Source organism: Emys orbicularis, chromosome 10 (genome assembly GCF_028017835.1).
Source record: "Emys orbicularis isolate rEmyOrb1 chromosome 10, rEmyOrb1.hap1, whole genome shotgun sequence".
Classification (NCBI taxonomy): Eukaryota; Metazoa; Chordata; order Testudines; family Emydidae; genus Emys; species Emys orbicularis.
In genome coordinates, this window is record NC_088692.1 from 82,727,105 (window position 1) to 82,740,633 (window position 13,529).

At 46.8% G+C, this 13,529-nt stretch overlaps 1 protein-coding gene across 1 annotated transcript in view; it reads right to left on the reverse strand.

The window, feature by feature from the left end:
- ADAMTS17 (ADAM metallopeptidase with thrombospondin type 1 motif 17) overlaps positions 1 to 13,529 on the reverse strand; it is a 271,681-nt gene that overhangs the window by 94,749 nt on the left and 163,403 nt on the right. The window contains exon 14 of the mRNA XM_065412384.1: positions 10,697 to 10,824. Coding sequence (XP_065268456.1) covers positions 10,697 to 10,824 — 128 coding nt within the window. The remainder of the gene's footprint in view (positions 1 to 10,696; positions 10,825 to 13,529) is intronic.

Consider the following 13,529-nt stretch of genomic DNA (forward strand, 5'->3'; position numbering starts at 1 on the left):
ACCATCGGCTCATCTGGAAGACCTCATGGCTGACTTCTCCAGTATCAGCCCTGCTCTTGAAGCCCTCAGGATTCTTGCCTGTGGGGATTTCATTGTGAACGCTAACATCAGCACAGTACAGGACTTCCTTGAAGTGATGGACTCTGGACTTTGCCCAGTGGTTCTGGCTCCTGCCCAAATCGGTTGTTGAAAGCCAGAGGTGTGGCTGTGGTACTGTTATTATCACTTTGTACAGGGAATATGATGGAGGCCCCCTATTAAAAAAAAAAGTGCCTTGACATGGGAGCGGTTGCCAGCTGATTTTAAAATGGGGTTTAAAACCCTATGGGATGGGCACCTGGCTATATTAGGCCCCTTGACGAGACTCCTGGTGGATCTTGTGCTTTGACACCACCCATGTTTAGGAGTAATCCATCACTCCTTATGCCTTTGCTGAGTGAGCCATATGGCATGGAACTCATTCTCTTTCCACTCATCTTGGTCCACTCCTCCCTCCCCTTTTTAAATAATTAAACATCGGAAAATATACTTGATGGGGGGTATTTTCAGTTTCAATCATTGTTGGCCCTTACGTAGGAACCTTCCCCTCTCCTTTTTAGTGATACCAAAGCATTTGGATTCCTAAGCACGTGGTCTGGTTTGCATATTATTGGGGTATTGTTTTAACAATGATTTTATTTGTATTTTGAATGGCTGTACAAAAGCCTCTGAGTGTGTGTGTTTTGCTATATAACTACAATTACTATTGTTATGTCCACCCAACCCAGTGTCAGACCTGACATTGTATGTTCACAGAATTGTAATGCTTCCCAGATGCTGAGCTAAACGAGCTGTCTCAATGGACCAACTATAAATATTGATGCAACATGTGCCAGTCTGCAAATTAATCATGTACAGAACATTCTGGTTATGCCAGACTCATGTGCATTGCCAACTTTTCTCCATAATATCCAGTGTCCATTTATAGTTCAAGGGATGGAACACATGAAACAGGAATGTACACAGGTGAGTAGGTGATGTCAGACTGGAGGTTAAGAGAAGTCTCGTTTCTTTACTGAAAACACAGCAGCGGGCAGTGTAGTGGGTTATGGGCTTCTGCTGCGATCCGTGAATGGAAGCTACCCGAGGACGCTACTCTGATAGCTCGTTTGAACATTACTGTCTGCTCCGTTTCTCTTCCATTGGGGTTTTACAATAAATGGGGGTGCTATAAACAAGAGTAGAAATCAACAACAAAAACCCTCTGTCTGTGGGGAAAGTAAACGTTGCTCCAGCCAGCACCATCAGCAGCATTTTCTGGACCTTCAAAGTTTGCTTCAATCATGGAGCTGCCCTCGGGGTAGGGTAGGTGGGCAATGTCCATCCTGTTCTCAATTAGATACACTGACCTTTACCCATTGAATGCATCTTTGTGTGTGTATATATATCACCTACCCACTTAGCGGTCCCCCAGCCTACAATTATTTATTTACTAGAGTTTCTCCCCAGAATGGGATTCAATGTAATCCTCACTTCTTCTGGATGAAGTGCATATGAATGCGAGATGGCTGCTTTGCAGGATAAGCCTAGCTCCAAAGATTATAAAGCAAAGAGGAAAGCATCTAAGGGAGGTGCCATGTTGTCACTCACTTGCCCCATGTGCTCTTTCTGAGCTAACCTCAGTCATCTACTTCCCAATTCAGTAAATGGCAGTGGGACTGATGGGAAAATAGTCGGCAGCGGAACACAGCAAATCTAAAGCAGACTCAAAAGTGGTAGGTCTTTAAAAGCTTAGTTAGACACTACAAATACTTATTCTTTGTCTCTATTCTATGTTCACCAAGAGCACCAGTATGTTTGTTTTCTAGTCTTCAGATTACATTATCACAGAGCCCTGGCCTGTCTGAGGCAAGTCACAGAACAGTCCCAAATAAAGCATGCTAGACTTTGTGTGCACTCTGTAAGATTAACTGAAGGACAGGCATAAACATAGCTGCACAGTGTAAAATTACTTGTGATGGAACTGGGAGCAATGTTTGAAATGCAAGAACACGAGTCCTGCATGGAAAATAAGCATGAGGATGCAAACAGTTAATTGCATGAGCAAAAATATGCAGAATGCAAAAAAACGGGTACTGATGTGCACAAAGTGTTTCCCATCACCAGTTTGTGCAGGCAATGAGCTATTTTGCATGTGCCCTTTGTGCCCAAATGAACCTATTTTGCATGTGCAATTTAGAACCCTATTTTTGAAAGTTTCTCCATTTCTGGGGAATTAACATTGGCCCTTAACACATTACGACAACAATCATTTGAAAGAAGTCCTTCTAAGACGGATTTGCTGCCCCATAGGCAGCAGTGTATTATCAATGAGCAAACTGTAGATTTGCTAGCAAGCAAGAGAATCCATGATATGGCAACAACTTTACAAGAAGGCTGTGGAAAAGCCCGAACATCCTCACATCATAAATTGTTAAATCGCAGAAAAGGCTGCTCTTGATCTGTAGCCATATTCCACTGTACGGGATTTGGTTTTCAAAAGGGTCTTATAAAACATCTTGAAGTACAATATCTAGTCCCCATCAGAAAGCTTTTCCTCCTTATTGTCAGCTTCAGTCTTGTGATAGCTTACTAAGCACGGAGTACGTGCTTTGAGAGAGGCCAAAGCTAAATGCATATGCTCCACAACTGATCTGCTAGATTATTTCTGATCTTTTCTCTTTGGCACACTTGTGTAACATCTGAGGGCTTTCCTACTATTGCGTCTGCCATCAGTACTATGCTAACACCAGCAGGACCAAGGTAGCAAGCAACTGAAATGCTTCAGAAATTGCAGAGCTGCCATTATTGTATTTCCTGCAAGGATACACAGAGCAGAGAGTTCAGACAGAACCAAAATCTTATGAATTCTACAATTCATGGAATCTTCATGATAGATTTGTTGTTGCTTAAAAAAAAAAAAAAAAAAAAAAGAGGGTAATGACATGAAAGCGATCTGAGATTCGGGTTACACTCTCATCTCCAGGCTATCTCCAACACAGCCTGAAGTATGACCGTGAAAGCCAGCTAATTAGAGCGCTAGGTACCACCTGCAAGGTTTGCAGTTTTACACCGACTTTATTCACGATTACAGGCACCTGAGACTGTTGCTGATATCCAGAAAGGTACAGATTTGCAGCAGCCAAGAACACAATGACAAGAAGGAACTCCATTTAATAGCAGGTTAAATGCATTTTCCAGCAGAAAATGGCAAATCCGTGCATACACACTGAACAACGTCTGTAGTCTGCTAAAGAGACATTGCTAGCAAATGCATTCATCAGTGCTATAAAACATTTCTAGACAGTCATTGTTTTATACTGCTCGCTTCAGTTTTAAGACCAACTCTTGAGGTCACTACTAAGTTTTTAGTTAGCCCTAAGCCAGGCAATCTCACAAGGAGTTTTTCCAAGTCAGGACAGAATAAAACTGGACATTAGCACTTGGCTAAGATAAGAAGTAAACTTTTAAAAATATCTAGGTGATTTAGGAGCCCAAGCGCTAGTATCAAAAGTGCCTTAGGTATCCTGGAGCCTATATCCCACTTAACTGACAATGAGATTTAGGCTCCTAAGTGCCCAGCAGACAGATTTTTAGAGGTGTTTTGGCACCTAACTTCCACTGAAGACACTTCTCAAAAGGGTACTTAGGCTTTTGTGAAAACTGCACCCAAGTCCTGTTTTCTACCCCGAAGACTATCACCTGCCTATGACAAGAAAAACATAAAATGAGACAGAGAACATTGGTTCAGGAAAGGCAGCGTGTCATGACTGTTGAGGAGAGAAAGAAGGCGATTGCTTGAGAAGGTGGGTTTCACGGAGGGGAATTTAAGGATGAGAGAAATGCTGATTTTGTAGCCTGTAGGTACAGGTATTTGCTAGGTACAGCGTAGGCATAAGTTAAGGTGGTAATGCAATGAGCCTACAAGCCTCAAGGCCTGTAAGACAAAAGCTTAGCTAACCTAATCAAGGCATAAGGCCCCAAAAACCTTAGCATATGTAGTTAACCAGGAGTAACCCTAGATCATAAGATATCACAAGATAGAACGCTGCAATGGCTAAACTGCTGACAGGTGATCACAAGATGCTCGTTTATACCAGCTTGGGATATTTTAAAGTTAGGAACATCAGCAGATGTCTGACCACAAGAAAACCATGGTAACTGATTGACATATATGCTAATAAGCTTGAGGTAAATGGACTAGTAACCTGTGGGAGAAGGGCACCCCAATATTAGTAGGGTGAGGAAATACAAATAAGGAAAAGGGGATGAAACCCCTACTGAATATACAATAGTCTTATCAGTATAACACCTTATAAAAGCTGTATCCCAGCGTGTGTGTTTTGGGAGAGGTAGCTCTTGGGAGATGTTAGGATCATAAAATATCAGGGTTGGAAGGGACCTTAGGAGGTCATCTAGTCCAACCCCTTGCTCAAAGCAGGACCAATCCCCAGACAGATTTTTACCCCAGTTCCCTAAATGGCCCTCTCAAGGATTGAACTCACAACCCTGGGTTTAGCAGGCCAATGATGACCATCAGTGATGGTGACGAAGACAATGACTAACACTTCAGGTTATTCTGTAAGGGATGGTGTGAGTATACGGATGCTCAGATGCATGTTCTGTATTATCTCTATCTACCTTGCTAGGCTGCAGTGTCTGTAACTTTGCTAACTTTATTAATAAAACTGTTACAAATTCAGATGGCTTTTCCTAAGTGTGAGTGTTGCAACCGTGAATGCTGGGGTTCCCAACTGAATAATAATTCTAATGCTACTGAGTCTGATCTTGGGACAAGAACTTACCAAACCCCAGAGTGTTAAATGGGAATTCTTATGTAATCAATATAATTAATACACGATCCATAGGTCAGGCAACAATTTGCAGAAGAGGAGCTGGAGAGTTTCTGTCCAGCTGCTCTCTGCTCCTGAGAAGGCACAAAGGCAAGAGCAGGAAAGGGAGACACTGGGGCAGAAAGATGAAAGGTCTGGGAAGAGCAGAGGGAGTAAGGGGGACAGCAGGGGAAAATGGGAGCAGAGATGGAGGGCAGAGAGGTCGCCTGTGTCTGAAGTTTATTACCAATAAGCCTCACAGGCCTGCTGAAGAGCACTTTAGAAAGAATGAAGGCTAACCCGGAATTGGGAAAGCCACTAGAGCAGGTGTGCCTGTTACATATGGATATCCATCTGATGTCACGCAGGTGAACCCCGACCCGTTTGTTCTCAATTGCTTCATTTATATTGCTGGCTCCAGAAGCCAGTGCTATACTGGGTATACCAGGGGTTCTCAACCCGCGGCCCAATCAGCACACAGCTGCGGCCCATGTGACATCCTCAGGACCATACAGGTAGTATATATATTGTGTGGATGTGACCAACATAACACTTAGAGAGCTGCATATGCAGCCCACAATGATAAATAGATTGAGAACCACTGGTGTATACCATGGTGATTACACACTAGTTGTGTATCTATGGCTCCAGATGTTTCTACTGTATTATCATGGTGTTAATTCACTTATGTCACTGCCTTCAGATGATACTGGCAGCATATTACATGGCATTGCTGGTAGTGGGCGGCATAGGCGCCGACTCCATGGATGCTCCAGGGCTGGAGCACCCACGGAAAAAAAATAGTGGGTGCTGAGCACACACAGGCAAGTCCCTCCTCCCCCCCCACCTGCCGATCAGCTCGTCTCCGTCCCCCGCAGTGCCTCCCGCCGGCCGCCATCAGCAGTTTGGCGGCGTGCTGGGGGAGGAACGGAGGGGCGGGCCTGGGCGACGCACGGCCCAGAACGTGCTGGGAGGGCAGGCGCAGCGGAAGGACAAAGCGCCCCGCCCCCGCAGGTAACATGGGCGGGGAGAGTGTGGTGGCCCCGGGCTGGGGGGACACACACGTGACCTGCCCTTTTGCTCATGCCCCCCCCACTCTGGGGAGGCACCAGTTGAATATGGGGCACCCTCGGGGGAAGGGGTGGAGTGGGGGCAGGGCCTAGGACCCTAGGGTTCTAGAACCCTGAAAGGTGGGAGGGTCCCAGAGCTCGGGCTGCAGCCCGAGCTGGAATGTCTACACCACAATGAAACAGCCCCGGGGCCCGAGCCCTGCAAGCCTGAGTCAGCTGGCACGGCTCAGCTGCGTGTCTAACTGCAGTGTAGACACATGCTTACTCATGACGGCTTTGCTTTAATTTTGGTGAAACTGACCAAGAAAAACGCTCCTTTTCCATTATTCAGATCTGAATCCAATAAACTTGCCTCTATCAAAGGAAGCTGGAAGCCAACTGCATTCATAAAATGTAAATGAAAACAGAATTTTAGGCTTTCACTCCTAATGGGTGTGTGATGAAGTGGGCATGTTCTTAATGTTTTCGCTGAATGCTGTGTGGGTGCCTCAGTTTCCCCTATGCATTTCTCTAGCGTCTAGGGGTGTGTGATTGTTGCAGAGCACTAGGGGGCCAGTGTGATCCTGTCTGCACAGAGAATGGCCGACACCCTGTCTCCTGGCAACTAATGGCCTGGACCCCTCCTCTGCAAAGGTGCCAACTAAAGGTGTTGAAGAACAAAGAGATCAGGTGACCTCCTGGCTCAGGAAAGAGACAAAGGGAGAGGAGGGGCTGGAGAGTTTTCAGTTTAGAGCTGGCTGGGAAAATGGAGAGGAGGCCAGACAGACCTCCTGGCCTCCCCTGACCCCCCAAGATGAACCTGACCGAGGGGGTCCTGTTGTCTGTACCTGCAAGACCTGTCTTGAACTGTGTTCCTGTCATCTAAATAAACCTTCTGTTCTACTGGCTGGCTGAGAGTCATGGTGAATCACAGGAAGCCGAGGGTGCTGGGCCTTGTCTCCCCCAAACTCCGTGACAGAGTGCTGGGATACTTTGAGGTTTATTGGATGTGATGTGGTTCTCCCTCCCTGTCTCAAAAACTCCTCCATAGTGAGCGACTTTGCTGACTCTATCTGAATTCATTTTGCAGCCAGAAAAGACGAGATTTGTTTAGGAGAGTTTACTGCTGAAGGAAACAGGGAAAGGGGCTGTTTAGAAGAACAGTCCAGGAATTCCAACAGACAATGGTTCCTGCAAATGTGCACATTACACTGGCAATGTGTCATCCCTGCCATCTATAGCCTCTAACTACAGAGGCATTACACGGCATGAAAAATACATCTCTGCAGCACCTGCATTCCATTTCATCACTTACTATCCTCACCAGGTCCCCTGTAACGCCTGCTTCGAGGCTTTGTACACCCCGTATGTGACCAGTAAATTAATACACACCCTAAACTGTTCTGTCAGGCAGCTAGTTAGCTGAGTATCTCCTCTAAGTGGGATGTGCTGTCATGTTCAGCAATTCATTACACTAAGCTACTCAAACAGAAGACCAGTACAAAGGAGTTCATGCGGCTTTAAAGCCTTCCCGGGTTGCATCCATCATTATGCATTTTCTCTGAGCCAGATGCAAACGGACTGAATGTTCTGCAGCTGTCATCACCTCTCCGCACAGTTTAAGACAGCTGCCCCCGAGCTGAAGTGTAATTCACTTTCATGATGTATCTCCAAAAGACACTGCGCATAAAGAATTTCATTTGGAGGGGAGCAGGCTTCTACTCCCGGAAAGAAGGAAACGTGCTTTGCCGTAACACTTGATTTAGCATTCACAGCTGATTTTGAGCAGCCTTAAGTATAACACTGGCTAGGCCAGTGCAATGGTCATTGGCGTGCATCTGGGAGGTGCACAGCTGGCCCTGCTAGAAAAGATTATTAATGGCATTTCTTTGGAGGTGGTTGGAAAGGGAAGAAAATCCGTAATAGGGATGTACCATGAACCTGCCTATGTCAAGGGCACCACATGGTAACTAATGTATAGAGAAAATAAACCCCCGTGCCTGGGTCCCTAGCAAGGCGCTGTTACTGATTCCTTCTCTGAGCAAAAGAGAAGGGCTGGGTTAAATATGTCCCTCTCAGGGCCGTTTGGCAGAGAGAGGCAGGAAACTTCCCTGCATGTGCTACCCACATGGCAAGGTCGAAACGTGGCAGTGAGAGGAGAAGCCACCAGGCGGTTATCCCATTTCTGCACAGGGAGCAGAGAACGGTTGAAGTCAGGGGAGCTGCTCCTCCTGTGAATGACCTGGTGCTGTGCCCCTTAACCACTACGTCTTAGGAAATACATGACAGAGCTTAGAACTGGTGCTGAGGTTACTGTGCCAGATCTTCAGCCGGCACAAATCAGCATGGCTCCGCTGAAGTCAATGCAGGTGTAGGCTAAACATCAGGAGAGATGTCCCAGCAGATGTATCAGATTGAGGAATAGTCTCCCAAGGAAAAGGTGCCAGCCCCATCACTTGGCACATTTAAAACTAGACCAGAGAAACCAGCGAATGATGTGAAGGGAAAATCCAGCGTTGGCTGGGGACGGACTGGATGACTCAACAGGTCTTTTGCCAATCTAATTGCTGGGGCAATGTCAGGAATCAGGGCCTGCAGCCGAGCTATTTTCCAGGCAGTCTCATCAGTACATCTGGTCTGCAGCAGCTGCCTGATTAGCCACACACAATGTGACTGGTTGCTGAGGCCAGCAGGCCAGCTTTTAAGCCAGCAACAGCGGCAGCTCGCTGGCTTCTCAACACTCACACCCCCACTGTGCCTGCATTACCTTGTTCCTGTTGCTCCTGCCTTGCACCCAGCCTTGCCTCTTTCCTGTCCCTCCCTCGAGCCCCTCCTTGCCTGAGACCCTGTTTGCTCAAGCTCCTGACCTCCAGTTTTGACCCCCAGCTGCGGCTCCTGACTACTGAGTCCAGCTCGACCCCCTGGCTCTGGTATCCAGTCCGTCCTCCGGTTTTGAACCCTGGCTCTGGGGACTGACTCTGGCCACTAGGCCTGCTGCCCGTTCCAGCCACTAGGCTAGACCACCCTCATCCCAGTTACTTGACAGTAGAATCTCAAATGCACTTTCAAGCCCCACGTATGGGCCAAACAGAGAAGAACCACAGAGTTTCTGCCACGATGGAGGGTCCACACGGAAGGACTCTGTGACCCATGGACACTGCAGAGGAGACCATTGTGGTGGGTATTTAATTACGGCTAGACTCTGGCTGGTATGCAGTAGTGCACTTTATCTGCATCGCTCCCAGCTGCTTCCTTCTTCTTCAGAATATCATAGAATCATAGAATATCAGGGTTGGAAGGGACCTCAGGAGGTCATCTAGTCCAACTCCCTGCTCAAAGCAGGACCAATTCCCAACTAAATCATCCCAGCCAGGGCTTTGTCAAGCCTGACCTTAAAAACCTCTAAGGAAGGAGATTCCACCACCTCCCTAGATAATCCATTCCAGTGCTTCACCACCCTCCTAGTGAAAAAGTTTTTCCTAATATCAGTTTTTCATATAAGAAAACCCACCACTCAACTTCTAGCTGTTATTGTTGTGAGAAAATGTGAATTGAGTGTAACCAATGCAATGAAAACCACCTGCAAATAGCCTGAAACAACAGCTCCAAAAGGTGGGACTAGCCCCATTCCTTTCAGTGGGTCCTAAGTCAAATGTCCAATGAAGATACTTTAAAAGCCTACATTGTTACCAATTTGACTGCTCATCAAAGCAGGTAAGACAGGAGGCAAAGGATCACACTATGAAGAGCTACATAATCTGCTCCGAGTGACAGCTCGTTTTGGTGCTGAATCGAGTGGGCTCGAGACACACTACTGCTCACTGCCCAACTCGCTAAGAGGAAGTCAAGTCCGAAGAACCCAGCAGAGCATGAATGATCAGATTTTGAACATTGGTACAACCTACTGAAAGTGGCATCTCACGTTGGTGCCTCAAGTGGGTGGAGCTTATTTTCTGGGCAGAGTTTGGAAGAGTACCACTACCCTTCCCACACCCTATTTCAATTCCTGATACCCCACACGAGGCAGGGGTGGGGATGGGCATGCTAAGGGCATGGCCAGTGAATTTCAAGCACAGCCAAATTGCACTGGATGGGAGAAGTGAGCTTTTCCACTATTCCCATCCATAGCCTGCAGTAGCCAGGCACAAGCTGGCCATGTGGGTCAGCAGCCCCCAAAGCATAGGATGGGGCTGAGGATAGCTTCTCTCAGCCCTTCTGCACTCAGCAGTTTCCTTGCACTGAAGCATGCTGAGCTGAGCTGGGCCGTGCTCCAGCCCAGTGCCTCTGGGTCTATGCTTGCAATTTTCTGAGGCTTTATAAACAATTTGCTTTGTAAGCCCATCTTGGTATTTGTGGACATGCTGAAAAGGGTTGTGACGTCAATAACATAAGACACATACAACAGGATAGTGGCCATTTCAATCCCGCGAGTGGCATTTTGGATTCCTCCAACGAGCAGCCAAAACGCAGGAGTTAAACAGACCAGATGACCCACTATCTGTCCCTTCAAACCCAACCAATCTGTTGACTAGACGGGATAGGATCACATCCTAAAGCATCTCCAGCTGTTCAGTGACATGGTCTTATATCTCAGGAATTTACCATAGCTCTTCAAACAAAACACACGATTAGGAAACTCTTGCAGTTGCTTTTGCGAAACAGAACCACATAGTTATTTCACAGGCGGTCTCAGAGCCACCCTCAGTGACGCTGGCTGATCATAAACAACCGACACAGCTCACAGCAGCCCAGGACAATAGATATACTTGGAAAATAAACAATAGAAAGTTACTCCACCTGGCACTTGCCATGTACGCAGAGGTCAGTCTCATAAGGCCCACATGGAGTACCATCAAGAACCCTGTCTGCCACCAACGCAGGGGACTCCTTCCCCAGAGGAGAGCAGAAGAGTTCACACGGCTTATCTGAAAAAATACACAAGATTGGCAACTTCATTCAGGAGCAACAGCAGCATTTAGACAGAGCACGAGAATGTCTGATGGAACAAGATGCATGAATATAGTAAGTACGTAACACGGACTCTATACAACTACACTGACAAGTACATATTTATTGATAACTCTAAGTGTGCTCAGATTCTTACGGTCTCCGCTTTAAGGCTGCTTGACCCATTGTTTCCAGTCAAGCCCAGCATTCTACCTCTCCAAGATGCACTGTTTATCTGAAGATGCAGAAATGGTGAAAAAGCAAGAGGTATGGGAGACTTGAATCATCGGCAATACTTGTCATTTTAGAACTGAATGAGTAACTTACTGGAGCAATTTTCCCTTCTCTTTCTGTCAACTGGGCTTATATCTTTCCCTGCATAATTCCAATGCACAATCCTTGGTCTCTAGAATGGGCACAAGCAGCTCACGGTGAACATTTCATTTACAAAATTCAAGCTGTGCAAGCTGGTTCTAAATGGACACATCGACCGTGTGATTTGTGGCTGTTTCTTGACTGAGCTTAACTCTTGAAACCAGGTTTCCAGTGAGCACGTTTGTGTTCAGAAATTTAAAACTCATTTTGCACAAATATTTGCTAAAATTTGCTTTGCTGCCAGCAAACTCGCTTGCTAGAAAGCAAACATATATTGTTGGGAAAAGATGAGCATTATTTGCCCATTCTAGTAATAATATATTATATTGTATGTTTAGACATTTACTTTGGAGGGAACTGTGGGGTAAATGTTTAGACATTTACGGGGAGGGATAGCTCAGTGGTTTGAGCATTGGCCTGTTAAACCCAGGGTTGTGAGTTCAATCCTTGAGGGGGCCACTTAGGGATCTGGGGCAAAATCAGTACTTGGTCCTGCTAGTGAAGGCAGGGGGCTGGACTCGATGACCTTTCGGGGTCCCTTCCAGCTCTATGAGTTAGGTAGATCTCCATATATTATATTTTTTATTATAACTAGAGGAATAAGGGACTAAAAGGCTCAAACTATATAATTAACAGCAGGTGCCAGGGTTCTCGTGTGTATGCATTTGCAGAGTGAGATGTTTTGATTTCCAGAACTCACTCCTGCTCTCTGCTGCACACAGACTGTACCGAAGGGTATGTCTATACTGCGACCACACCTTGAGCTGACACACCCGAGCTAGGTTTAATCTAGTTAGCTCGGATCCTGGAATAAGGAAGCTGCAGAGTGACTTCAGCACAGTAATTATCTAGGGTGCCGGGTGGGTTTGTACAGCCAGTACTGAAGCCTGTGCTGCCATAGTTTCACTGTTCTGGGACCCGAGCTAGCCTGGGTACATCAATTCAAGCCGCAATCACAGCCTACGACTGCCGCACAGACAGACCCAGAGAAAGAACCTACTGACATTCTGATGTCAGTGTTGGCCTACACCAAAGCCTGCATCATCCCCAGAGCTCGGTAGTGTTCAATTTACGAGACAGGAGGCCAGGTTCTTTGATACACTAAGGCCATTTGTACAGGTCCCTTCCTGCTAAACTTCCCTCGCTGCAGCCCATCTCTCTAGTATGTCTGAGCAGAGTTCTAACGCAACGGAGAATCAGGGCTGGCCAGAGGTTGGTTGAGGTCTGTCTCTATTCAAAGGCTCAAGAAACCTTCACTGTGTGGACGCTGGGAAACAGAGGAGAAGACACGGGAGAACGTGGTTTGGAATTGTTTATATACTTAAACCAGACCTGTCAGCACTCCAAGAATGCCAAGCCAACCTGCACCCTGCCCGGCTGTCTTGCTTTAGGGAGGCATCACAGGTGCGTCCTATCAGTGCTCAAAGTCCTTGCTTCCCCCCCTACCCCGTCAAATCAAAGCAATTTCTCACTAGCTGGATTTTGATATCATTTTCTGTGAAAGCTGCACAAGGACTGGCCTGCATAGGGGAGTGCCCGTCTGGTTGTTTCTGTTCCTGCAGCTGTGAACAACTCTGACTGCCTGCTCTACCCATGTGGCGGGAAATATTTCTAATTCACAGCCTTAGCTCAAATGAGCCGTCCTCTCCATTATGTATTAAGGTATGCCAGTGTCCATTAGGAACCGTACGGCAGGCAGAGGGTCTGAGCATATACTCCCCTGCACCTTTGTAAAGCAGAACCGACCCTGCTCAAGTCAGCGGACAGCTTTTGTTTTTTTAGCTCCTCCCTCCTTAATTTTCCATCAGGCCCAAGAATGGCAATATCCCTCCCCTCTTGCTGAAGGCAGCTCCCTCAGGTGTTTGCCAACACCTCTGGGAGTGCAGGTTGCAGAGTGGCTCTCAAAAGCAGGGGGTTCTTCCACTCTGTTTTTCACATGGGGCGTCCAAAGCACCCACAGCCCCTGCTGGCCCAGAGAAGTGCCCTAGCTGATTTCTGGCTGCTCCTAAAGCCAGACTGATGTGGCACCTGCAGCAATAAGGCAAGAGGAGAATAAAAAAATGTTAGCGCAGCATGTGACCTAAATGGGTCAAGTATCCTGAATATTGTTCTGCAAATGCTCCCTAACAGAAGTCTGTGTCCTCTTGGGGAGAGCTGGGGTGCTGACTCCATCAATGGAAACAGAATCCCTGCAAGGTGGCGGCGTCCCTTTAAAAAACAACAACAACAGAGCACTCCCTTCCTATAAGTGTGTGATGAGAGCCACGGATGGCAACGGCACCGTTATGAGCAAGGCAGTTATGATGGA